At 40.8% G+C, this 27,677-nt stretch overlaps 2 protein-coding genes across 2 annotated transcripts; both read left to right on the forward strand.

Annotated features, from left to right (window-relative positions):
* The first annotated feature begins 5,792 nt into the window (after window positions 1-5,792).
* Window positions 5,793-15,746, forward strand: LOC135482276 (uncharacterized). The gene is made up of 6 exons (XM_064762183.1): window positions 5,793-6,460; window positions 8,955-9,058; window positions 10,620-10,676; window positions 11,606-11,751; window positions 14,139-14,301; window positions 14,704-15,746. The coding sequence occupies exons 1-6, from the start codon at window positions 6,382-6,384 to the stop codon at window positions 14,848-14,850; spliced, it is 696 nt and encodes a 231-aa protein (XP_064618253.1). The 5' UTR covers window positions 5,793-6,381; the 3' UTR covers window positions 14,851-15,746.
* Window positions 15,747-17,350: 1,604 nt separating this feature from the next.
* Window positions 17,351-24,970, forward strand: LOC135468636 (autophagy protein 5-like). Its single transcript, XM_064747004.1, has 7 exons — window positions 17,351-17,867; window positions 19,561-19,688; window positions 20,564-20,642; window positions 21,170-21,332; window positions 21,782-21,873; window positions 23,808-23,919; window positions 24,302-24,970. The coding sequence occupies exons 1-7, from the start codon at window positions 17,757-17,759 to the stop codon at window positions 24,442-24,444; spliced, it is 828 nt and encodes a 275-aa protein (XP_064603074.1). The 5' UTR covers window positions 17,351-17,756; the 3' UTR covers window positions 24,445-24,970.
* The last annotated feature ends 2,707 nt before the right edge of the window (window positions 24,971-27,677 follow it).

Consider the following 27,677-nt stretch of genomic DNA (forward strand, 5'->3'; position numbering starts at 1 on the left):
GTTCGCTGGATTTCCCCGATGTGTGCGACCATATAGCCAGCTACCTGTATGTTGTACATGTTGTCACGTGATATCGACATACCATACTTGTAGGCTACCACTGGTAAATAAATATACATGTTAATGTCAACGACCTGCAAGTTTTGCGTTCACCACGAATGGCATAAGGATGTGAGACGATGTCAAGCAGGTCACGCGTAAACAGCGCATTAACGGCTTGGCTTTGGGGAAAACTAACATTGCAAGCTTGGCGATCTTACAGCGATGGGCGTACCTCTTACAGTATATGACGCCAGCGCTACAATGGCAAGTTACAACACTACCGTTTGTGTTTGCGGTTTATATTCAGGGCACACCGAATTCTTCATATAATGGAAAGTGGGAATAATGGAAAGAATAACTTTTTGTACCTTTTGCCCGGCAAACTTTTCGCCCGGAAGATTCGCCACTGGGTTTGGATACCTTAGTGTTGGAAGCGAATTCTTAATAAGTTATTCTTTAATCTTAATTTAACGTCATACATTAATTGGTTAATGTCACGACACAATGCCTACCTGTCCCAATGCCAATTAACTGACCCATATTTTGCTGTCTCATTGGAGCGCACATGTACATGTATACCGGTAGGCCCTACATTCCGACGACGTATAAAAATTTCGACTATACGCATAGTGGAAGTATACGAAAATGTGAACCGTGGATAAAGACATTAAATAGGCATTAAAAAATTCGAATTGCGTATGGATAGTCACTATGAAAAAAATTCAAATATTCAGACAAAATACTTTGCAGGCTTATGGGCCTATGAATACACTAGTCGTTTTATATATTACATAGGCGCCGGAGCCAGGGGTGGGGCTTAGAAGAGGTGCTGAGGCGGCTTAGCGGTCTGAATAAAAATGCTTAATAAAGGACAACATGCGGTTCACAACTGATTTATCACAATTCATTTCACCAGAAATCGCCAAAATTGCGTCTCCAGCGATATATATGGCTAGAGCTTTCGGGGCCTAGGCAACCCCTGAACCCTCGCCTGATGAGCTGGGATACTACTTCCACTGCCTCTCAGCCTCCACCCCGCACGCCCACCCGGCCCCTCTGTAAATTTTATAACATTCCACCGCTCCTGTATTAATTTACTCTTTCGAATGTTAATAACATATGATATGTAAGGAAAACATACATGTGCATTTCACATTACAACGCTGCAATTATCTTATCACATCAGAGGTGACACGACGTGGATGAATTCCGTATGTTTTTGCTCCCAGTTTAACTAGTTTTTCCTCCAAATTCACATTTACGTCTATTCCTTCAAGCTGAAAAAAACATGAAGACGCTTGATTTTATTCGCAGCCTGATCCAGCTTTCAGACCTGATATGCTATCTAAGACGTTATGATTGTCTTCATCTCTTAGGCGATTCAGATTGTAGTGCCATACAAACTAACATGGTTTGTGATCCTGGTTCCTTTCATGTCGAAATCGTTCCTCATCTATAGCTTTGACCACGCGTCCTAGTCGACACTGAAGCGGAATATGGGCGGTAATTCAGTCTAACGAATTCTATTTTAACGTCATGAGTTCCTTCCCTTTGCAGTTATTCTCTAACACACTCTATAACATAATTATCATTATAATTTCATTATTTTTGCCAAAATTGCGCTATTAAGAACAGATCGGCGCCTTGGAGATTGTAGATGTAGATGTAGATATACAGTTGGCTTCACGATCTATTAAGCCTTTTCCGTGCTCCTTGGCCTGAATAGTAGGCTGATGTTGTGTTAGTGATGTGTCTATCTGTATGTCTACCAACATGAACACCCACATACCGTCATAATAGCTACTGACATCCGAAGACTACTCATCCTTTCCCACAGCGATGACGCCGATAAAAATATTATCAATCTGTACTATCCTATACCACTCAATAAGACATATCATGTAAACACCGCTTCGAAGTCTACCCATGCATCCAACCACATAATTCTGAAACCTATCCAAGGCTACCCAATCCAGGCGCCATATTGTGATACCGGTCCACAAGCCATCCGGTTATATCACATCCAGTTATAGCCTCACATCGACCTGAGGACACCACGTCCAGACAGCCGCAATATGCTGTCACCGATCCGCACACGGTCATCCAGCCACAATATACTGTCAACGATCCGCACACGCCCATCCAGCCACAATATGCTGTCAACGATCCGCACACGCCCATCCAGACATATTAGGCTGACACCGAACCGCACACTACCCATCCAGCCATATTACGCTGACACCGATCAGCACCTTACCCATCCAGCCATATTACCCTGGCACCGATCTGCACCCTACCGTCCAGAAATATTAGGCTGACACCGAACCGCACACTACCCATCCAGCCATATTACGCTGACACCGATCAGCACTTTACCCATCCAGCCACATTAGGCTGACACCGATCAGCACTTTACCCATCCAGCCATATTAGGCTGACACCGATCAGCACCTTACCCATCCAGCCATATTACCCTGATACCGATCTGCACCCTACCATCCAGACATATTAGGCTGACACCGAACCGCACACTACCCATCCAGCCATATTACGCTGACACCGATCAGCACTTTACCCATCCAGCCATATTAGGCTGACACCGATCAGCACTTTACCCATCCAGCCATATTAGGCTGACACCGATCAGCACCTTACCCATCCAGCCATATTACCCTGGCACCGATCTGCACCCTACCATCCAGACATATTAGGCTGACACCGAACCGCACACTACCCATCCAGCCATATTACGCTGACACCGATCAGCACTTTACCCATCCAGCCATATTAGGCTGACACCGATCAGCACTTTACCCATCCAGCCATATTAGGCTGACACCGATCAGCACCTTACCCATCCAGCCATATTACCCTGGCACCGATCTGCACCCTACCATCCAGACATATTAGGCTGACACCGAACCGCACACTACCCATCCAGCCATATTACGCTGACACCGATCAGCACTTTACCCATCCAGCCACATTAGGCTGACACCGATCAGCACTTTACCCATCCAGCCATATTACGCTGACACCGATCAGCACCTTACCCATCCAGCCATATTACCCTGGCACCGATCTGCACCCTACCATCCAGACATATTAGGCTGACACCGAACCGCACACTACCCATCCAGACATATTACGCTGACACCGATCAGCACTTTACCCATCCAGCCACATTAGGCTGACACCGATCAGCACTTTACCCATCCAGCCATATTAGGCTGACACCGATCAGCACCTTACCCATCCAGCCATATTACCCTGGCACCGATCTGCACCCTACCATCCAGACATATTAGGCTGACACCGAACCGCACACTACCCATCCAGCCATATTACCCTGGCACCGATCTGCACCCTACCATCCAGACATATTAGGCTGACACCGATCCGCACACTACCCATCCAGCCATATTAGGCTGACACCGATCAGCACCTTACCCATCCAGCCATATTACCCTGGCACCGATCTGCACCCTACCATCCAGACATATTAGGCTGACGCCGAACCGCACACTACCCATCCAGACATATTACGCTGACACCGATCAGCACTTTACCCATCCAGCCATATTAGGCTGACACCGATCAGCACTTTACCCATCCAGCCATATTAGGCTGACACCGATCAGCACCTTACCCATCCAGCCATATTACCCTGGCACCGATCTGCACCCTACCATCCAGACATATTAGGCTGACACCGAACCGCACACTACCCATCCAGCCATATTACGCTGACACCGATCTGCACCCTACCATCTAGCTATATTAGGCTGACACCGATCCGCACACTACCCATCCAGCCATATTAGGCTGACACCGACTCAAGATTACCCGTTCCATCCAGTAGTATTATACCGACAAGCGGAGCCTTTTGCTATATTATGCCAATACCTGAAGGTCCAAAGATATCCGATGTCTCTATGCTGTAGCCTTCTGTACATTATGATGACACCGATTCTCGATCTACCCATTCAGCGACACTGTCTTGACACAGGCTCGAAGAAAGATCACGCCGCAGGGCCCGATTCCACATGTGTCAATCCTGACTTAAGCCACAGTGCTTAATTTGGGGTATTGGAACCTAACATTAAAGCAGTGTTGCACCTGGATAACATTTATATATGAGGTGAAAATGGTAATATATATCAGCCAAAAGAATGCTCTAAAATGGTGTATTACATTTTGACATGAGAAATGGCTTGGTGGAATCGGCCTAGGGCATGTTTATATCACCACAAGCCTTAGGTTAGTCATCTCTAAGCCTTTGTTTATTCAAGGCGTCGTGTATCTGAACCCAAAGGCTAATATCTTAGATGATACCAGCCAAACCGGTAGTGCGAATGAATTATATGATCAAACAGACAACAAAAATCGATCAGATATTTGATTGCAACCCGGATATAATTTACCTTGCTGCCGCTGCCATTATAGTACAAAAGGGCCAATGCATGTGTATACACGCGAATGTCAGCCTTGCACTGCCCCTTCTAGTGCAAACACTACTCCAATCATCCATTTAGAATTTTTTGTGTATGAAGCCCGAGAAAATTATTCATCATGGCTGTATTAGCAGCAAACAACGAGCCGTTAGTAGAGGGTTCCTGTAAATTAAAAAGAGATTGGATTCTACTGTGACCAGCTAACCAAGTATCACGCTGTCCCCACTGTTCTGGCGTTGCTCTCCATGATGTAGACCTGTGTTTCTGTATAGCAGGAACACCATCTGCTGTTGGACTAAGCATCCCCTAGGCCTGGTTTGTTTGCATTAGCTGTTTTGTTCATTAAATATAATGGCCATAGGATAACTGTAGAAAAATGATATGAATTAAATTGTCATTAACATCACCGCACTTGTTTTTTACCTGATCCTGGATAAACCTTGATGCTTTAGTTGTTACTATTTAAGCGTTTACGTGATCAATTCGAGTAAAACCCTAACAAGGGTATGCTGACAAGATGATGAATTTCTAAGCAACATAGCTTGAGTAGAATTAAGTAAAATAAATGCAGTGATTTTAAATGTAATTTATTAGATATCACTGGTCTAGACTTATAGTCTAGGAATATTGTGTCGCCATCACATTTAATAAAAATTTACGTGAAAACAATGCAAAGGAACTAAAAGTCCACATTTATGATTTACGAGTGGTATACAAATGCCGGACTTGATGCTTACATTTAGAGTTGCATGTAGGTATAGGGACCCTTTTCGGGAGGAAGTGGAAAAGTCTGTCAGCAACCTGCGGATGGTCATGGGTTTCCTCCCACCATAATGCTGGCCGCAGTCGTATAAGCGAAATATTCTTGAGTGCGGCGTAAAACACCAATCAAATAAAATAGATAAATAAACAGAATGTAATTCTGTGTCTTTGAATGTATAGTATCTAAATTTTGGTTAGGTATGAGTTTTAATGATGAAAGTTTGACTTCTTCGAAAGAGGGTATGCAAGGTGTCAGATAGTGATGAGGCTGAGGGTGAGGTTCCCCTGACGTTGTTACGGATAACGTCATAAAGAATGATCCAGATTTTGACGACCTGTTTTTTCATAGGATGGGCTAGGTATCAGTGCTTATTGACCACGCCATAGTGGAGCTGGGTTACAGCATTTAACGATAATATTGCCTCTTATGGAAAATTGATAAGGGCTGCTTTACTGTATTGCTGCTCGTAGCATGCGTGCTGTTCAGTTTCTGTAGCGTGTATGACTGATCTCCAACTTTTACCTAGCGGCCAGGTAACTGCCTACCTTTGCGCGCGTTAGTATTAGACGGAAGTTGATTATCGATCCGTAAGTGAAGGAATGCCATGAAGTGACATGATTGCAACACAGGCTACCGTTTCACTCAGTATGTGTGCGAGTTCGCGAAGACAATGGGGGGAAAATATTATTGCGACTGCCATATAGCCTTATATCAACTGTACAGTATGTCCACAACAAAGGAGTGGCGCATGCAGATATACCTATACACATGTAGGTTAGAACAGAGTTCCGTGGCGTGAGTTTAACAGCTGTTCTACCTCAACCATTTTAAGTTGATGTTGATCAATATAGTCGAGTAAAGATCGTGTAGTTCACCGTGCACGTATATACGTGGATGTTTGGTATAGCTGCCGGAACAGCTGTTTGTTCAGCAGATACATGAAATTATTTGTGAAGAACACGGTCGACATTAAGACTGTGACAACGGCGTAATTCTAGAGCAAAGACGTCACAAGTGATGGTTTGGTGCAAGCTCCACGAACGGTCCATACTGCGACTGTAAGAACAAGAAACGGCTCTCAGCACACACATGTCGTGCCACTCCTGACGGAATCTTACCAAGATGTCCAGAGAGGAGAAATTGTCCTCTAAGAGACAGGCGATTGTTGCCGGGATCTTTGGCGTCGTGACAGTGATATCAGGTACATTCAATGTCGTATTATTTATACGTGTATATGCTTATATATTATATAGCGAATTTCTTGTTATAGGTACAGACCACACATCGGGTGTTCTCTTTCGTGTGAATGTTCATCATGACGTCAATTCCATGCAGTTTATACTTACATTATTATATTATCCATGCTAGTCACAGGTAAACCATAACGGGTATCTCATGTCATATAAACGTAAACCATAACGGGTATTCAAATACACGTAGACCATAAAAAATATTTCATGCAATATGACGATATTCTCTACCATATACACGTGCGCGTTAAGGCACATTTCATGTTTGGATACGTGCAGCATAACGGGTATTTCGTGTGATACACACCATTTAATGAATATTGCATGTCATATACATGTATAATGGGTATTTCATACAATAGCGATACTTTATATCATTAACACGCACACCGCAACATGTTTTCATGCCATGCAACCATAGGGTGCATTTCATAGTATTCGTATACACGTATTCCGTGAGGGATATTCAATGTCACACGTATCCAGTAATAGTGTTACATGTACATGTGCACTACGTATGCGCTTACAAAATAACACTTGGCAAATCCCATGCCATGCTCACAAAAAACGGGTATTTCCACAGAATGGTCACCTTTATGCATGTAAGACCGCGTGTAATATGTGCTTATATGATAACGGTTGTTTCGTATAAGTGTCTCATACTAGGGTTATTTTTCACCTCCACATAGATCCTACCTTATTGCGGGTTGTTTATACATGATGTAGATATGTATACCATAGCGATCATTCCATGCAAAATTCACGTACATAACATTAGCCACAGCATGCAAGTGTCGTAATTACATGTATAAGCTATTTGTCTGACACGTCTGGCACTTATTGTACATAATATTCTCACTTTTGGACGAAAACAAGAAGTCGACATCATATTCCCCACACGAACCATTGAAAGGCTGCATTTGCTCACGAGTAAAAAAAAGCGACTGCTTATGGTCACTGCCGTGCTTGGTGGACAAATCTCTGTCCGCCAAGTTACTGGTGTTATTTGTGACTACGAGAGAAACAAACCACATCTCTCTTTGTGTGACTGATTGATTGATTGGTGTTTATCGGTTAATAATTTTTCATTTATATGGTGGAGCAACTGGACTCCTTGTGTGATTCTCGCTCTCTGGGCAACAGCTTTTATATATAGGCCGCCTCTAAAGAGGTACAATTGGGTCAGTCGATCCACATGCCAATTAATGCTCCATCAGTGAAGCATATACTTGCCCATAAAGAAGAACGGTTTCTAAATAATACCTCATATATTCATGAAAACCTTTTGGTTTAATTCAAAACAGAATACTGTCATTCTTGTTGAAATGTCATTTTCAAGGTCCTGACCCAATTGAAAATGTTTCCACTAACTTGCCATAGTCGCATTGTATGTATGACATTAGCATTGTTCGCGAGTCAGACTAAATCCGCAACCACGCGCATGCGTCACCATAGACTACTGTATAGCAGCTCAAGCGTTTTTATTACTTGTGTGCAATACGACCGGCATAATAACCGGTCAATTTTGTAAAGAAAATAATTAGGTGGCCGGTGGTGTTTCAGGTATAGGGGAATGAGAGGAATCTAAGGTTAAGATATTGCTCTATAGTATATTGCCAGGATAACGATCAATAGGCTTGTTGTACCTGGTGTGTTACCTGGGTGGCATCAAATGAACGCCGGCGTCTGGGAGCTATACAGCCTACATTATTAACACCTGTCACCATGGCGCACATAGATGATCAAGGTATTTCACCAGCGCCATCGAGCACCGTATTGACGTGTATGAACAACTTAGGCAGCTATAAAAATGGCGGTCATAAATTCACGTTATGTTTGTATAGTGGGTTAGAAAGCGACACGGTTAAGTAGGGCAGTTATATAGCCATTATTTTATATACTTAGATCGAAACTTTATATACACATATAGGAGTGCGTGAGTGAGAGCTTGGGGTTTAATGTCGTGCTCAACAATTTTTCAGTCATATGACCACGAAGGTGCATGTAATGTACTTCCTTGTTGCAGTACGGATTTCAACCCCTCTTTAATCTAGTGCTGCTTCATTAAGACGACTTACCGAAGGCAAGTAAACCGCCCCGCCCGAGCCATTACACTGATACGGGTCAACCAATCGTTGCACTATCCCCTTCATGCTGAACGCCAAGCAAGGAAGTTACAGCTTCCTCTTTTAAAGTCTTAGGTGTGACTGGACCCAGGATTGATCCTGGATCTACCGCTCCCGAAGCGAACGCTCTACCAACTGTGCTATCCGGACCGGTACACATATAGGAAAACCTTCAATTCTGCGCAGCTTTCATCGTATTTAGTATTCGTAATTTACGAGTTTTTAACATCAAAAGGTGTGTTTTTAATATAGCATTAAACAAATACACAACCAAGTAAAAAAATAAAAAATAAATACTCCTCTGTCATTTCCCTCTCAGGTATCGTCTCGACAGTGCTGTATTATTATTTCCTGAAGAACTTCTACGAGAACACCCTTATGCATGATGCACCCCAGTTTGATTTCTGGTGGACTCCTGTTCCGGTAAGTGCAATTAAATAAGATAATAAGAAATTGTTCTCCAAATTTGACAGTGTGTACCACAGTCAAGTCTCGTTCAGATTAAATACATATCTTTTAATAGTCCGCGAGATAATTGTATTCATTCAACTGGTATCCACATAACATAACTGGTACCCTCATAACACAATTCATATCCCCATAATACAATTGGTATCCTCATAACACAACTGCTACCCTCATAACACAATTGGTATCCTCATAACACAATTGGTATTCTCATAACACAATTGTTATCATCATAACACAATCGGTATCCTCATAACAATTGGTATCTTCATAATACACCTGGTATCCTCATAACACAATTGGTATCATCATAATATAGCTGGTATCCTCATAACACAACTGGTATCCTCATAACACAACTGACATCCTCAATACAATTGGTATCCTCATAACACAATTTTTATGTATCCCCATAACACAGCTGGTATCATCATAACACAACTGTTATGCTCATAACACAATTGGTATCCTCATAACACAGTTGTTATCCTCATAACACCATCGGTATCCTTATAACACAACTGGTATACTCATAACACAATTGGTATCCTCATAACACAATTGGTAACCTCATAACACAATTGTTACTTTCACAATATAGCTGGTATCCTCATAATACAGTTGGTATCATCACAGTACATTTGGTATCATCATAAAACATCTGGTGTCATCATAACGCAATCATAAAAACACAGTTGGTAGCATAGTAATACAGTTAGTATCGTCATTATACTAAGGCTTACTGCACTTTCACTCCGATGGATTTTTCAACTTACAGTAGTTTTGGGACATCCATACATAAGAAATAGTTGAATGCTAGTATATCAGCAAATTGTGAACTCTCTATTGTGAACGTGTCAACATTTTATGAATTTTTTCGTTGTCTTACTAAAGCCTGGTGGTCATACCCATTTGCAGCATTAAGGATTTACTATTCTGAACCATTTGGATACGTTAATCTGTTACTTAAAGAGGCTATACCTGAGATTTTTGACAAATAATCTATATTCGCCTATCAAATTAAACATTCTGTATTTACGAAGACTTGTTCACATTATTAGTATCAGACTTACACCTGTACTGTTTATGCGATTAAAATGTGTTAATATCATTCTAAAGTTATAATGAGACCCGATTTATAAAGTTTAGGAACATTATTGCCGATTTTGAATGGTAACACCTATATAGACGAGAATGATACTTTGTGCTATTCTAAAATAATAGTATAACTCGAATGGATTTGAAATGATCGATTTGTTGCGAAAATCTCCGGTATAGCATCTTTAATATTTCATTTATACTTTGATCTGTTAATTTCTTAATCCTAAGGAGATCAAACATTTTTGTTCACTTTCCCTGTGTTTACATATATATTTATATAAAATGCACGAAATAATTTCTCCATACCAGAGGGAATAAACCTCCGTGTCCTCCGTTTCTTGTACAATTTGCTTTCATCCTTAACGAAATCGCACAATTACAGCGTGAATGATGTTTGCTTTTCTGCTCTCTACAGTTCATTGTACCAGGGATTCTTGGTATAGTTGCCGCTGTCCAAAGAAACAAACCTTTGGTAAGTGTGTGTTGTTATATTAACTGACAGTGGTAAGTAACTTATCAATGCCATTTTTTATTATTTATATGCAAGGAAGCGTACTGATTTTTGTATTTTTTTTGTATTTTTTTAAATATACCGCTGTTACTCATTTTTATGTTTTCTTGTTTAACAAATATCAAATATATAAATAAACAGATATATACATTTGGTTGTTTCTTCAAAGCAGATGGTTTGCGTTATTATGGTAAGAGTATCCTTAAGATGATGCCGCAGATGTCAAACTGTTAGCTAAGGGTTTATAGGACTGTATGAAGCATAAAATTGATAATTATAGTAAAAAAGGTATAAGAAAGTCTGTCTCGGCACCTGAATGGCTCTAATATTACCAACAATTTCTTATTTAAATACCGCTACCTTACCTTTGTTGATATTATTATTATGCTCTTCGTGATTTTTTAAAGAAATCGTGGGTAGATAAACTTTATTTTTGAATAAATACATTTTGTAAACATTCTTTCTTGTATTATGGAATGTCTTCATTAAGACCGCTTCGGTGGCCTGGTGGCTGAAGTGTCAGTTTCGAAGAGGGGAGAGGTGGGATCAAAAAGAGGTCAGGTCATACCAAAGACTTTAAAATGGTACTTTTTGCAACCTCGCCTGGTGCTCAGCACTGAGAGATTAGAGTAAGCAAACACGTCTGGTTGGCCCAGTGTCAGTATATTGTGACTTGGTGGGGTCTTATGTCTGGTGTCTTCGGCATGATACTCCAATGACGGCAGCACTTTGGCGGAATATCACAAGAAGGCACAGTATATGTAAACATTATGACCTCATGACTTCTCGTCGTCATATGACGTAAAATCCCAAGCATACATATATGTATACTTAGATAATTGATAAAATGTTCTTTAAAATGTTTGACGTACATTTAATTTTCTTTGAAGTTTGCCCTTTACCTGGCCATGGCGATAATGACCCTGTTAGTGACCGGAATATTCTTCGTCATCATCGTTATGTTTGTAGTCAAAATTCCCTCCGAGTATTCCAGAGCAGAGTGCAGAGACAGCGGCTTGGAGTGCCACTGTATGAGGTACGTCCTCTGAGTTGTCTGGGTGTAAATGTAGAGAAAACGGTTTGGAGTGTCACTGTATGAGGTACGTACTCTGAGTTGTGTTGGTGCGAATGAAGAGAGAACGATTTGGAGTGCCACTGTATGAGGTATGTCCTCTGAGTTGTCTGGGTGTGAATGTAGGGAAAACGGTTTGGAGTGCCATTGTATGAGGTATGTCCTCTGAGTTGTGTTGGTGTGAATGTAGAGAAAACGATTTGGAGTGCCATTGTATGAGGTACGTCCTCTGAGTTGTCTGGGTGTGAATGTAAAGAAAACGATTTGGAGTGCCATTGTATGAGGTACGTCCTCTGAGTTGTCTGGGTGTGAATGTAGAGAAAACGGTTTGGAGTGCCATTGTATGAGGTATGTCCTCTGAATTCTGTTGTTGTGAATGTAGAGAAAACGGTTTGGAGTGCCACTGTATGAGGTACGTCCTCTGAGTGGTCTGGGTGTGAATGTAGAGAGAACGATTTGGAGTGCCATTGTATGAGGTATGTCCTCTGAGTTGTACTGTTGTGAATTTAGAGAAAACGGTTTGGAGTGTCACTGTATGAGGTATGTCCTCTGAGTTGTGTTGGTGTGAATGTAGAGAAAACGGTTTGGAGTGCCATTGTATGAGGTAGGTCCTCTGAGTTGTGTTGGTGTGAATGTAGAGAAAACGGTTTGGAGTGCCATTGTATGAGGTATGTCCTCTGAATTCTGTTGTTGTGAATGTAGAGAAAACGGTTTGGAGTGCCACTGTATGAGGTACGTCCTCTGAGTTGTCTGGGTGTGAATGTAGAGAAATCGATTTGGAGTGCCATTGTATGAGGTACGTCCTCTGAGTTGTCTGGGTGTGAATGTAGAGAAAACGGTTTGGAGTGTCACTGTATGAGGTATGTCCTCTGAGTTGTGTTGTTGTGAATGTGGAGAAAACGGTTTGGAGTGCCATTGTATGAGGTATGTCCTCTGAGTTGTGTTGGTGTGAATATAGAGAAAACGGTTTGGAGTGTCACTGTATGAGGTACGTCCTCTGAGTTGTGTTGGTGTGAATGTAGAGAAAACGGTTTGGAGTGCCATTGTATGAGGTACGTCCTCTGAGTTGTGTTGGTGTGAATGTAGAGAAAACGATTTGGAGTGCCATTGTATGACGTACGTCCTCTGAGTTGTGCTGTTGTGAATGTAGAGAAAACGGTTTGGAGTGTCACTGTATGAGGTACGTCCTCTGAGTTGTGTTGGTGTGAATGTAGAGAAAACGGTTTGGAGTGTCACTGTATGAGGTACGTCCTCTGAGTTATGTTGTTGTGAATGTAGAAAAAACGGTTTGGAGTGCCATTGTATGAGGTACGTCCTCTGAGTTGTGTTGGTGTGAATGTAGAGAAAACGATTTGGAGTGCCATTGTATGAGGTACGTCCTCTGAGTTGTGTTGGTGTGAATGTAGAGAAAACGGTTTGGAGTGTCACTGTATGAGGTACGTCCTCTGAGTTGTGTTGTTGCGAATGTAGAGAGAACGATTTGGAGCGTCACTCTATGAGGTACGTCCTCTGAGTTGTGTTGGCGCGAATGTAGGGAGAACGATTTGGATTGTCACTGGATAAGACACGCCCTCTGGGTTTATTTATTTGATGGTGTTTTACGCCGTACTCAAGAATATTTCACTTATACGACGGCGGCCATCATTATGGTGGGTGGAAACCGGGCAGAGCCCGGGCGAAACCCTCAACCATCTGCAGGTTGCTGTCAGACCTTCCTACGTACCGCCCAGGGTTGTCTAGGTCGGAATGTAGAGAGAACGGTTTGGAAAGTGGCTGTATAAGGTACGTCCTCTGAGTTGTGTTGGTGTGAATGTAGAGAAAGCGGTTTGTAGTGTGACTTTATGAGGTACGTCCTCTGTGGAGTAAGTCCCCTTACAGGCGACTTAGCGTATATGTCATTATGCGAGGTTAATCGCTCACACGCTTTTGGAATGTTTGGCGCTGAGTAACTTAACACATTTTAAGACATTTGGAAAAAAGAAAAGCGTTGAGCGTACAACTAAGTATGGAGCAGTGACTACAGCGTGCTAGCTGCGAAGTGATCAGTTTACCACAGTTAGTGCAGCAACCTGACGATGGTCGTCGGTTTCTACCGGGCTCTACCCGATTTCCTCCCTCCACAATGCTAGCAGCCGTTGTCTAAAAGAAATATAATTTATGTACCGCGTAAAGACAGCAATCAAAGAAAAAAATAAATCGGGCTGATTGATACGACCGGGGTGGAAGCCAGCATGGGTTGAACTTGAACTCACAGAGACAGCAGTGGTCATTTTAATCAGTCAGAATCCTGATGTACTGTACAATATACTTAAAGAACATGAACTGATATTGATTTCACTTCTTATCCTCAGAGACATGACAGACGTGTTCAGTAAAGCCATGGGGTACAGGAATTGTGATAAGATGATGGACATGGCCGTATACGGTCACGTGGCCACAGGAATCTATACGTTAGCCTGGGTGCTGTGTTTTGCCGGCGCCATGCTCAGCTCCTTTACCTGTTGTTATATAGAGGTTAGTTGCTTTGCTCTTTATAATTATAATTTAATATACTGAGTATCATATATCTGATTAGTGACACAGCGTTGTGTTTTGCGAAATTCTTAACAGTTGTCCAGAGACGTTTTCCCAAAATGCATTATTTTAAGGAATGTGTCATGCAAGGCTCGTCCTGTGAATTACTAAACAGCTGACCAAGTAAAGATTTGTGGATTTATTAGACACATTGACGAGTACGTGGTCGGCTAAATTGGCCGAGAACAATATGTTTTAGTTATACAAAACCAGTTAATGCTTAAATCGTCCAAAACTTTGTTGAAGTGAAGTTATTTGGACCATGTAATGCAAAACACATATATCTCATTCCAGTTTTATGAGATAGTATTTATTTATATATTTAATTATTTGCTATTACAGAAGCAACGAGCCAGAGCCATCGTGGCCTTTAAGGATCGTCACTGTCCATCTTTCCGGGTGTCCAACGTGCAGCCCGGGCGGACCGAAAACAGACGGACTGATAACAGGCGGACAGGGGCAGATAACCTAGCCTATGTATACTTCTGAAGCTTGTTCACTGAGTGGATCCGATCTCAGAACCAAAGAGGACAAAAATTTAAACCAACTGTGGTTCACCTGATGCATTAATCCCACAAATATATATGTACATATAGTATTTTCAACAAACTTGGTGCAATTCTATTGAAAGTGTTTTACTGAAATTCGTTTATATATATATGTAATTTTTGAAGAGATGAGTGCGTAATTTATCTTTAATAAATATTTGAATATATTCTTTTACACTTAATCACGCCAACAGTTTAACCCGCCATGGTATATGGGTGTAGCGTTGTATTGCTTGTGACGTGTTAGAAGGAGTTCTTGTTTGTTATTTTACAACATATCGGGTAAAGTAAAATGCAACTTGAAGAAAGTGTTTAACACTTTAACAAGCATAGCAGGTTATTTTGTTTTATTTATTTGTGGCTACTGACTAACCTGAAAGATAAAGTGATGTTGTTTATTTGTTTGTTTAGTTGGTGTGCAACGCCTGACTCAAAATTTTTGCATTCATTTGTCGGCGGGCATATCTATGGGTGGGGTAAGTTGGGCATCAGCAACCCTGTGAAACTCGGTGTGCCTGGGCTAGATTCGAACCCACGATACGCCTGATTGATGAAGGGCTAGGAAACTTTCGGCAGACGTCATTTTTTCCCTCGGTGAGCTACGTTCCGGGCATAGACCTAGTCCAGGAAGTATTTTAGAGACAATCAGTTAAAATGTTGTATACGTATTTTTATTTTGCCTGCACCATTTCCACGGTTTTCAATTAAAGTGATGACAGTACAAGTGTCTTTGACGCAAAAGGGGTATGATGGTCGTTTATTTGTTTATTAAACTGTGGTACATGACAAATTGCTCATATTTTTGTATATAATCAGTGCCTGTCTGTGGTGGAAATATGACACATCTGTCCATTATATATATATATATATATATATATATATATATATATATATATATATATATATATATATATATATATATATATATATATATATATATATATATATATATATATATATATCTATACCGTTTACGGACGAAGTAACTCAAATGAACGTCCGTATGTGCAGTTGCATGCATTTTTTACATTAAATACAGGTAGGCTTACATGTATGTATGTGTACACATGTATACACATATGAAATATATTATGTAATAAATAAAGCTATACATTTTGTAGTAGTTTGTTGCGCTAGCGGTTGTTTTAAATCTCTCGCCTAACAAGTATTTAGTGATAGGTATACTATTTTAATCCTTTATAGGCCATCGCTGGTCTAGGGTTGAAATCCAGATCCCGGCTTTTGTCTACGGCTTTAAGTCCTTTATCTCAACAAAGGGCGGTTGCTTTCTCCGAGGTCTTCCCGATTTCCTCGTGAAAAAGTCAAATCGCATAATCAAATCTTGGAGAAACTCCAAGGGCATAAATTAGGGCGTAAATTGTACGTTTTATATGACAATGTTCTGTGTAGCCTTCATAGGTCATAGGCCTATATGTAGCTCAAAGGTGTTCAGAAGTCAAGGTATAATCCTGTAGGCCTGTGTAAAATGTATTTTGGGTCATTGGATGGAATATGGGCTTATTCTTATATCCAAATACTTTGGATGACCCGATGTAATAGGCCTAATTGACTGAGCCTAGTAAGCATGGCACTTGACCAAGCAGTCTTGGGCCGGTCTTTTCATGAAACTGGATGAAAGTTCCGACGTTTGCTGAAGGCTAAAGTACATAAAACATCAAACATTTAGAATTCCACAGGTATCCTAGACAAGCTATATAAAATACAAGTCTTCAACTACCCATACGGCGGGGATTTAACAATTTACCAAAAAAAAACACAACAGAAATTATTTAAATTAAAGTTAATTTAATTAATTTTGTCGCTCTAATAGCGCATGGGACGCCTAATTGGAATGCAATATTTGTGACAATTCGGAATGATTGGGGTTTACGTCGTATTTATTAATTTTCTAATCGCATGACGACGGGGAGTCATTAGGTGTGGGCATATTAGGTGTCTTCTTGTGGCAAAAATGCTGCTGCCACTGATGTATCATGCCGAAGACACCAGACATGACACCCCACCCATGCAGTTACATTATACTGACACCGCGAGCCAACAAGTCCTGTTTCCTTGCTCTATCCTTTTAGTGCTGAGGCAGAAACAGGTGACAGTCTTTGGTATGACCCGACCCTCTAATCTTAGTCCACCGAAATACTGCATGTCAAAGTAAAACAGGCCGAGTCTAATTCAGACAGTACAATGTTCATTTTGTCTGAAGAATGGTTGTGCCCTTAAAAATATTCTGAAGAAAACATTTTACCAACTGGTCTATCTGACAATTTCTTATAAGGGACACTAAATTAAAGAATTGGGTATAGCTATTCTATGGGCTCTATTTTAGCCCATCTAAGTTACGTTCCAGATCCTAACCCGCTTACCTCCCCTGTCGACCAATCTTTCGTGTCAGGAGGTGTATTTAGACAGTAGCATATGAAAACTGTCAAAGAGGTGGATGAGTTGGTTAATTTGGCTTTCGATTATCGGCGACTTTTGCTGTTGGATAATTTGGTCGACACAACCTTTCAGAGCCGTGACGACTATTTCAGTAATTAGGACGTTTGCATGCCGTGACATCAGCGTCAAATATTTCATTTTGGATGCCAAAAGTTTCCGTATGTTAGGCGTGTTCGGGTCAGTCGCCCATCCATGTCAGTTGATAACAGATGTCGAAAGTAATTCTATGGGCTCTTCTTTTTGTTACTATATTTATGAAATAGACCCAACTAAGATTTTTCTTATTTACAGCGTTGGTGAAGATAATTGTCTATTAAAAAATAAAATAAAATAAAAAACCTGCGTAACACGCATCCACTGGGCTGTGTGTGGTGATAAAAGCATAACGTTATGGCCGAAGATCGAGAAATTTTGCGGGAGATTTGGGAGGGAAGGATCCCTATGTGCTTTGTCCTGGCACCCGAGGAAGTGTTGACAATGGAACAGCCGGAACCTTTTTATGTACGTATGGTGAATTCTGTCTACAAAGGTCGGGTTTTGAAATCACTAGTATTTTGAAAAGGCACATTACGTGTGTTTCACCTTGGATGCATGCCATATCCCAGGTTATATCTGCATGTAATAACTTACGGTGCATTCACACTAGCTAAAATCTTATCAATGAAATGATGGAAAGTACAGCTATTTGTGCAACACCATTTCGGATATGACACTCAGTGCAGCAGAAAGTGAAGTGTGGCTTTTATGTTGTCTGCAATATGCAGTGACATCTTAATGGCGGTAGAAATTAATATTTGGCCTACCCCAGGTCAATAGTCAGACTTAAAAGTGTAAGGGCTTGCACAAAGGCTAGGGAAACAGAAACGTTTAGATTCCAGAAACCCAGGCAGAAATCAAGCCACATGCATAACCACACCCTCTTCCCCCACTTCCTCCAACTATAGGCCAGTCTTGATTACCTTCACAAACTTGAAGAAGTTTCATCACAGTCCAGCCTTCTAGTGAGTGTGATGAATATTGTTGAAATATTATGCCACTCCTCTCAGATAAATGGCAAGTCTCGCTCGGGACATACACAAAGTTAATCTATTTGACTGACAAAGCCTCTCCAACCACTTGATGATTTTAAGAAATTCTAAAATCTGAAGAATTTCTGGAAAGAACACATTTGTTACTTGCAATATACTTTCAAATGAAGGAGGACTCACTAAGAAAAGTATCTTGCTGCGAAAAGATTTGTATGTGACGTAAAGTGATACACATGGTTGACAAGGGTGACAACCAGTTACGATGTCAACAACCAATGTGCTGTGTTGCTTATAATAGTCTTCGGGGATTCCATGGTCAAGATGGCTAGCATGTCAGCGCAGCGCATTGACCCTACAGCCTCTCACCAATGCAGTTACTGTGAGTCCAGCTCATGATGCTTTCCCCTCCAACCATACATGGGAAGGTCTGTCAGCTTCCTGCAGATGGTCGCAGCTTCCCCTTGGGATCTGCCAGGTTTCCTGCCACCGTAATTCTGGGCGCCGTCACATAAGTGAAATATTTTTGACTATGACGTTAAACACCAATCAAATAAATAAATATAAAGAAATAAATATAGTAGTGTTAGTACCAAATGACATGTTTTCATAAAGGACAACCTGTGCAGAGCAGGGTATCTGAGATCTGGTCCATTCTTCCCAACACAAATATTTACCCTTGCAGAAAGCAGATAATATTGTTATGGATGGGACAGGCTCCGATGTACTCATCCATTTGGATTTTGGTGTTGAATTCAAATTGTCATAAATGTCTTTGGAATTTTGTTCATAGATGCACAAAAAGATGTTTCTTATTACACAGGCTGTGACATCATGCTGCGGTTTCTGGAAACTTCTTAAGTTATTTTGCTTAAGCTAAAGTGTTTTGCTCAAGCTAAAGTGTTTTGCTCAAGCAACATAATACTATACCTAGGAAGGGTTTGACTTAAGTTTTGTGGAGAAACACTCCATCCTGAACTTGGGCAAAAAACTCTGACTCTGACTTAAGAAGTTTCGTGAATCCTTGCCCTGGGGTAGGTGTTTTGTATGTCTTCACCATATATTATGATGGACGTATTGACAGGCGTAAGTTACATATGGAGAGACAAAGCTTGATTGTAGGCTTGTGATTCAGTGATTCATCGTTTGAATTACTTTCTGTTTAACAGCTTCTTGTGCCCAGGCAGAGTTACTTCCCTCTAGTCACAGACAAAGTTCGCAGACATTTTAGTAAGTACATTGACACAGAAAATGAGGGAGAATTCTGGCTGGAGTGTGAAGGTCAACCAATCAAATGGTAAGTGACTTGTTCTTGTTTCTTTTTTTGACAGGGATGGAAATATGAGAATGTTGATGTTTTTGCATAATGACATACTGTGCTTTAACAGTGCCTCTCCCAAATTAAGCAAACTGGTAATGCATTTTGCACCTCAAAGAAGAAAAGAAATATCTCTCCTTCACTGCCAAGTCTAAAATGCTTTTTTCATTCATGGACCATTTCAGCCTTAACCTATGACATCGTCAAATCCAGCTGGTTTGATTTTAAAAGCTAGCATATATGAATTATCAGTATATTTATTTATATGCATTTGATTATAGGTTGCCAAGGTTGTTCAGTTATGTGGCAGATAGTGGTGATTTAATGACTACCATTGTAAAAATGAAAAATTTATGAGTACAGCATCCATTGTCAATCCATTATATATATATCAAAGTTTGAACTGTGATTCTTGCCTGCATCTTTTAAACTTCTTTTTGAAAGAGAAAATGTGCACATGAACCTATCAGTTTCATCAGAGGCCTCCGTGGCTGAGGGAGTTTGTACGCCAGTACTGGGCAATGACCCAGGAGCCTCCCACCTATGCAGTCGCTGTGAGTTCAAGTCCCACTCATGTTGGTTTCCTCTCCGGCTGTATGAGAGACGGTCTGGCCGCCACCTGCGGATGGTTATGTGTTTCCTCTGGGCTCTGCCCAGTTTCCTCCCACGATAATGCTGGCCGCTGTCATATAAGTGAAATATCTTTGAGTATGGCATAAAACACCAATGAAATAAATACATATCCGTTTCATCTAGCATCACATTTGTACATAATAATTTCATGAACAGTTTAAATGGGCATTGATGCACAGTTATAAAATTCATTTAAAGTATATCTTTTACATCTTTTCCAGGCATTATCCGGTGGGTTTGCTGTTTGACCTGTATGGGTGTGAAGACAATTTACCTTGGTCTCTTACGGTACATTGTCAGGTAAGGAAATAACTTGCCATAGGTAGATTTAATTCAAGGGCAATAACTCTCTTAAACATAACTGTGTAAAAAGATAAGAGTTGCTATTCTTTGCATCATCAAGTGATCTGCCCGTGCAAAAAGATATAGACAAAGTTTTTCTTATTTTGCAAGACCGGCCCGGATAGCACAGTTGGTAGAGCGTCCGCTTCGGGACCGGTAGATCCAGGATCAATCCTTGGTCGAGTCACACCTAAGACTTTAAAAGAGGAAGTTGTAACTTCCTCGCTTGGCGTTCAGCATGAAGGGGATAGTGCAACGACTGGTTGACCCGTATCAGTATAATGGCTCGGGCGGGGCGGCTTACTTGCCTTCGGTAAGTCGTCTCAGTGATGCAGCACTAAATAAAAGAGCGGTGGAAATCCGTTCTGCAACAAGGAGGCACATTACACGTGCATGCACCCTTATGATTCCTTCGTCGTCATATGACTGAAAAATTGTTGAGTACGACGTTAAACCCAAAGCACGCACTCACTCTTATTTTGCAGCACTTTCCCGATGAAGACCTGTTACATTGTCCAAGTAAGGAAGCTGTCGAGTCTCACTTCATGTCAACCGTGAAAGAGGCAGATTCGTTAAAACACCGAGGACAGGTAATAAACAGTATGCAGAAGAAAGATCACAAACAGTTGTGGATGGGTATTCAGAATGGTAAGTTCACTGAAATCTGTATCCATCTGATTTCTGGTCCATTTGTCTTCAGTGATAACTTCTATGTTCTGTGAAAACCACTTGCCTCTCTCTACTGTGGCATGCAGATCTGTACTTCACACATGGGGAATTTCGTCAGTGATCGTGGTTTACCTCAGGTTCTCGGTTTCCTTCACCTATAAAAATCATATGCCATTGTACAAATAAAAAAAAAACAAATTCTTAATTCTTGCTTTAAACAACCACAAATTAGTCTTTAAAGCTGAAATATGTGTTCTCAGAACTGTTTATTTCAGTGTTAAACATGCATACTAATTATATTGTGTGGAGTGACAATTCACTGACAAGTACTCTTTTATGTATGTGCCATGTTACGCTATTATAATTGTGGTGACAAATATTACAGGACGAGTTGATCTGACCGCAGCTCTGTTAAATATTGCTTTCAGACAAGTTTGAGCAGTTCTGGTCCATTAACAGACGCCTGATGGAATCTTCAGGGGAGGAGATGTTTAAACACATACCCTACAGACTATACCAGGTGAGAGAACATGTTATAGACACACCCTACATGCTGTATCAGGCGAGAGAACATGTTATAGATACACCCTACATGATGTGTGAGGTGAGAGAACATGTTATGGACACACCCTACAGACTTTACCAGGTGAGAGAACATGTTATCGACACACCCTACATGCTGTATCAGGTGAGAGAACATGTTCTAGACATACCCTACAGACTTTACCAGGTGAGAGAACATGTTACAGACACACCCTACATGCTGTATCAGGTGAGAGAACATGTTATAGACATACCCTACAGATTGTATCAGGGGAGAGAACATGTTATAGATACACCCTACATGATGTGTGAGGTGAGAGAACATGTTATAGACATACCCTACTGGATGTATCAGGTGAGACAACATGTTATAGACATATCCTACATGATGTATGAGGTGAGAGAACATGGTATGGACACACCCTACAGATTGTATCAGGTGAGAGAACATGTTATAGACACACCCTACATGATGTGTGAGGTGAGAGAACATGTTATAGACATACCCTACATGATGTGTGAGGTGAGAGAACATGTTATAGATACACCCTACATGATGTATGAGATGAGAGAACATGTTATAGACACACCCTACATGAGGTGAAGTGAGGTGAGAGAACATGTTATAGACATACCCTACAGATTGTATCAGGTGAGAGAACATGTTATAGATACACCCTACATGATGTGTGAGGTGAGAGGACATGTTATAGACATACCCTACTGGATGTATCAGGTGAGAGAACATGTTATAGATACACCCCACATACTGTATGAGGCGAGAGAAGATGTAGACACACTATACGTGTTGTATCAGGTGTGAGAACATGTTATAGACATACCCTACAGATTGTATAAGGTGAGAGAACATGTTATAGTCACGCCCCACATACTATATGAGGCGAGAGAAGATGTTGTATACACACCATACATGTTGTATCTGGTGTGAGAACATGTTATAGACATACCCTACAGATTGTATAAGGTGAGAGAACATGGTATAGTCACACCCTACATGCTATATCAGGTGAGAAAACATGTTATAGACATACCCTACAGATTGTATAAGGTGAGAGAACATGTTATAGTCACACCCTACATGCTATATCAGGTGAGAAAACATGTTATAAACATACCCTACAGATTGTATAAGGTGAGAGAACATGTTATAGTCACACCCCACATACTATATGAGGCGAGAGAAGATGTTGTATACACACCATACATGTTGTATCTGGTGTGAGAACATGTTATAGACACAACTTACGGACTGTATTAGATAAGATCGCTCAGTCCATTGAGAAGTTTTTGTGTTGTTGAGAATGTGACTGGTCCAGATGCCTAAGACTGATGTATTTATTTTCTTTCATTATGCCTCCGTTAAAAGACCTAAACCATTTTTCTTGTGTAATTTAAAGTAAAAGAAAGCTAAAATAGGTAAGGTTCATCAGATAACTGAAAACAATGTGTAAGAATGCTTTCATTTATTTTTTCATATTTTTTTGAGAGTGTTGAAAGGCATTAAAATATTTGAAAAGTATGGTGGGCTTTATGAGCCATACTGACGGTAACTCAGTATGGTAACAGGTGGTACATAATTATGTAGAAGTCTGTAGTAAAGCATTCACGGGACCTCCTTGGCTGAGGTGGTTAGCGTGCCAGCACGTTGCAGTGACCCAGGAGCCTCTCACCAATACGGGTCACCACGAGTTCTGGTTCAGCTCATGCTGGCTCCCTCTGCGGCCATACATGGAAAGCTCTGCCAGCAGCCTGCGGATGGTCAGGGCTTCCCTTGTACTCTGCTCGGTTTCTTTCCACCATAATGCTGGGTGCTATCCTATAAGTGAAACATTCTTGAGTACAGCATAAAATGCCAATCAAATAAATAGGTCATTCATGGTTGTCTTGCAGCCGGATCAACTTGTCATACAGAAACTATTTCGACCCATGGGAGAAAACGGAGAGAAGCATACCCTGAAAGATTTACTGGACTCAGCGTTACCAGAAGTGTTTGAGAAAGAAGGTCAGCAGCAATGAAGTTGTTCATCGTCTCTTCACTGTATTGGTGTATTGTCTTGCAGGTTATGCCTACACATTTGTAGTGCTTTCGTTTATGTTATTCAGAGTTTGCTGTCTAAAACGAATTTTTTTTTAAAGAAACTAAAATAATATATACATGTATATGTATTCATGCTAGCTTGACAGCAGTGCTACATCATGAGATTTGAAGTGACCTCTCTAATATTTGCTTCCTGAGGATTTGCCTACATGCATGCCCAAAAAGGAGGAAGTGAAAAATTTTGACAATTGAATAAAAATATTTTTACATTTCAAAGGGTTCTTTGCTAAAATGGAGAACAAAAGAACACATAAATGAAGGATGTGAATACTTTTTTGCGTTACAGATTGCTTGGAGAAGAAGAAGGTTTTGATTCAGGGGATAGAGGTCCCTGTGTGCACCCCTACTTTGTGGTTAAGTGAACATTTCAGCTACCCAGACAACTTCCTTCATATAGCAGTAACGGACAGGGACAACGGAGAGGAATAAGGCAGGTTGTGGATTAGGATGGGAAGAATAGGGAGAGAAATTTGGTTTGGAATATATGTTAGGAATGGGAGCTGCCAGCAAAAGAAAATAGTTTTAGAAAAAATAGTGCTGATACATATAGGAAATAGTTTTGGAAAGAAATAGGATTGGGAAGAACATGATTAGTATGGATAAAGTGTTTTGAAAAGAAATTGGATAGGGGAAAACAGGGCTGATTGGAAATAGATTTGAAGAGAAGTTGGATGGACGATGAAGTATGTATTCTTACCACCTGGTGACAGCTTGTGTCCTGACTGGAATGTGGATTGGTCTTCATTCTCTATATGCTTCCAGTTACTACAGTTAACTATAGCAGCACTGCGTGAACCTGAGCTATTGCACAGGGGACCCCAGCTATTACTGAATGAATGTTTTGGTGTAATTATGGTTGAAGAAAAGCTGGTTATAGAATGATGAGTGGTGTATAAGATCATTGAAATGGAGATGGACTCAGCTTCACAGAACACAGTAACGTAGTTCCACTGTTTTTTGGGGGGGGGTTTTGTTTGGTTGTTTTTTCCGTAATTACTGAATATCGTCTGTTGAAATAAATGATGAAATAAAAACATATTCTGGAAAGTATCAACTGAAACACATAACTTGATGAATTTAACAGATGATCTTGATTTTCGAACGAAGCGTAAGGCAGTGCTGTTTTTACTACACTTGTTTCCAGCTTTGCTCTTGGACAGAATGACTGAACTATGGATATATTGAATACCAGAACGTGTATTTCGATCCACTTCGTTAAATGTACAATGATAAAGTATCCGAATGATGTAAATATGGTTGGTCGCTGTGTATTCATTCTGGTATTTACATCGTACATTACAAAGTATCTTCCATTGTAACTGAGTATATTGCTCAATAAGAGAAACAGTTTTACAGTTGTATTATATGAATGAACAACATTGTCAGTGTTAGGAAAGCCTCAGGCCGTTAATAGACATGTTACGTATTATTTATCGTACCTTTATATTTGTATATATGTATATATAATGATGATATATACTCGTATATTATGATATATACGTATATTATAATCCAAGTCATTCTTACATATTCACAGAATTGTGTTGTATTACTACTACGTTATGCGGTTTGGCAAATGCGTGTTAGGGCTCATTGACTCTTCCTGGTTTCACCCTGGGACTCTCGCTGTCTCACTAGTCAAAATAGTCGATTTCACAGCAGTCGATCGTTTCTTCACGTCGCATGTTCGAATTGAGCTCGGGCTGGTTTGACTCTAGGCTTAATTCAAGTTGTTTATGTGGAACCTCGAGAAAGGCAATGAATTCTTCGGGAACAGTTAGTTACCTGTACAGTTTCCCGTGCATGTGAACGTTACCACCGTCGAAATTTCCTTGAGTGCGGCGTGAAACCTCAAACGTGTATATGAACAGTTGGTTTCTCTCAGTTTTACAACTGAGCTTTATCACATCAATCAAGTCTCCTTGAGTGCGGCGTAAGGCAACAGCTGAATTTAGCTTCGTTATGTTACTTTTTTCTTTACTGTAATTATACGTTCCATTTCACCTAACAGTAAAATATTAATTAAACTACTTCTCAGAGTATGTATACTATTCATGCATTGTATAGAATGAATTTAACTTCCAGTAATAAATACGAGGAGATTTCTATTCCTTTATACATACGTTATCCATCGTTGCAACAAAGATTCTGTGTCTTCCTGATATGAAAACTTTACTGGCTTAGTCGTTTAAGGTGTCCTCGCCGACAGGCGTCGCCATGTCGGCTATGTACGGTTTTCACGTATATGTATGTAAATGTGGACCCTGCTACCGGATACATATGTATCAGATACAAGTCATAAAGGTGGATATGTACATTGACAATAGCGGTACGTTGGGCAGATCTGTCAGCTACCTGCGGATCGTCGTGGGTTTCCCCCGGACTCTGTCCGTTTCCACCCACCATAACGCTGACCGCCGTCGTATCAGTGAAATATTCTTGAGTACGGCGTAAAACACCAATCAAATAAATAAACACATGGACAATAGTACATACAAATCTTCAATTAAAGTTTGAAAACTGGCTTGTTCGTATAAAGTACAAATTTGACTGGTGTGTCGTGTTGTAAGAACCGTTTTCAGTGATGTCAGAAAGACGCGTCCGATTTCACAGTTCAACGTACATGTATTTATGGTGTATTGATATGTTTTAAATGCAAAATACAAAAATATTAACTTGCACCTAAGGGGCCATCACGTGACCCTCAAAAGGTTCACTAGTGCAATTACGACGAGGTACTCGAGGTGCGGCACTCTTACATGTTACAGAATTTCGTAGACGATCACTGGCCTTCCATCACCTATTATTACATTTGTATACTGCGCATGTGGTAAAGCTTTTTTGACGTCAGTAGATTTCTTAACAACTTACCAAAGGCGGATGGTTTACACCGGCTCTCTGGTGCAGTCATGCGTGAAACAGAAATAAATTATTTCGCTTCTCTGTGAAAGCTTTAAGGTTTTTGGATTGATCAAACCGGACAGAAACATGCGAGAGTAAACCACCGCCTTTATTCACGTACCTGAGAAAGCTCCTGACGCAAAACCACAGCCTTTATCCACTCGCCTGAGGAACCTCCCGACGCAAAACCACAGTCTTTATCCACGTACCCGAGAAACTTCCTTGCGCAAAACCGCAGCCTTTATCCACACACCAGAGAAACCTGACGACGCAAAAGCCACCGCCATTATCCACGCAACTCAGAAACCTCTGGCGCGAAACCACAGTCTTTATCCACATATCTGAGAAACTTCCTTTCGCAAAACCACAGCCTTCATCCACGCACCTGAGAAACCCTCTCGACGCAAAACCACAGCCTCTATCCACGTACCCGAGAAACTTTCTTACGCAAAAGCGCAGCCTTTATCCACATACCTGAGAAACCTGACGCAAAACCACCGCCATTATCCACGCACCTCAGAAACCTCCCGACGCAAAACCACAGCCTTTGTCCACGTACCCGAGAAACTTCAGGACACAAAACCACAGCCGACATGAACAGGATTCGAACACACTACCTTATAGGTCAAGGGACAAAAAAAATTCAGGCAGAAGCGGTGGGCAACTGAACTCTGTTAATAATTTCTGTGCATGCGGTGCGATGTTTTCTCTCCAGCTCTATCAAGTTCCCTTTACTATTTTATGTTTCCTTTTAACTTCCC

Source organism: Liolophura sinensis, chromosome 1 (assembly GCF_032854445.1).
Source record: "Liolophura sinensis isolate JHLJ2023 chromosome 1, CUHK_Ljap_v2, whole genome shotgun sequence".
NCBI classification, from domain to species: Eukaryota; Metazoa; Mollusca; class Polyplacophora; order Chitonida; family Chitonidae; genus Liolophura; species Liolophura sinensis.

Bases quoted from the DNA above. Each gene is read 5' to 3' on its own strand.
- LOC135482276 (XM_064762183.1), top strand. From the start codon at position 6,382: ATGTCCAGAGAGGAGAAATTGTCCTCTAAGAGACAGGCGATTGTTGCC. The intron at 9,059-10,619 runs GTAAGTGCAATT...TGCTCTCTACAG, and splicing joins TCTGGTGGACTCCTGTTCCG to TTCATTGTACCAGGGATTCT. The intron at 14,302-14,703 runs GTTAGTTGCTTT...TTGCTATTACAG, and splicing joins TTACCTGTTGTTATATAGAG to AAGCAACGAGCCAGAGCCAT.
- LOC135468636 (XM_064747004.1), top strand. From the start codon at position 17,757: ATGGCCGAAGATCGAGAAATTTTGCGGGAGATTTGGGAGGGAAGGATC. The intron at 21,333-21,781 runs GTAAGTTCACTG...TATTGCTTTCAG, and splicing joins GTGGATGGGTATTCAGAATG to ACAAGTTTGAGCAGTTCTGG. The intron at 23,920-24,301 runs GTCAGCAGCAAT...TTTGCGTTACAG, and splicing joins AGAAGTGTTTGAGAAAGAAG to ATTGCTTGGAGAAGAAGAAG.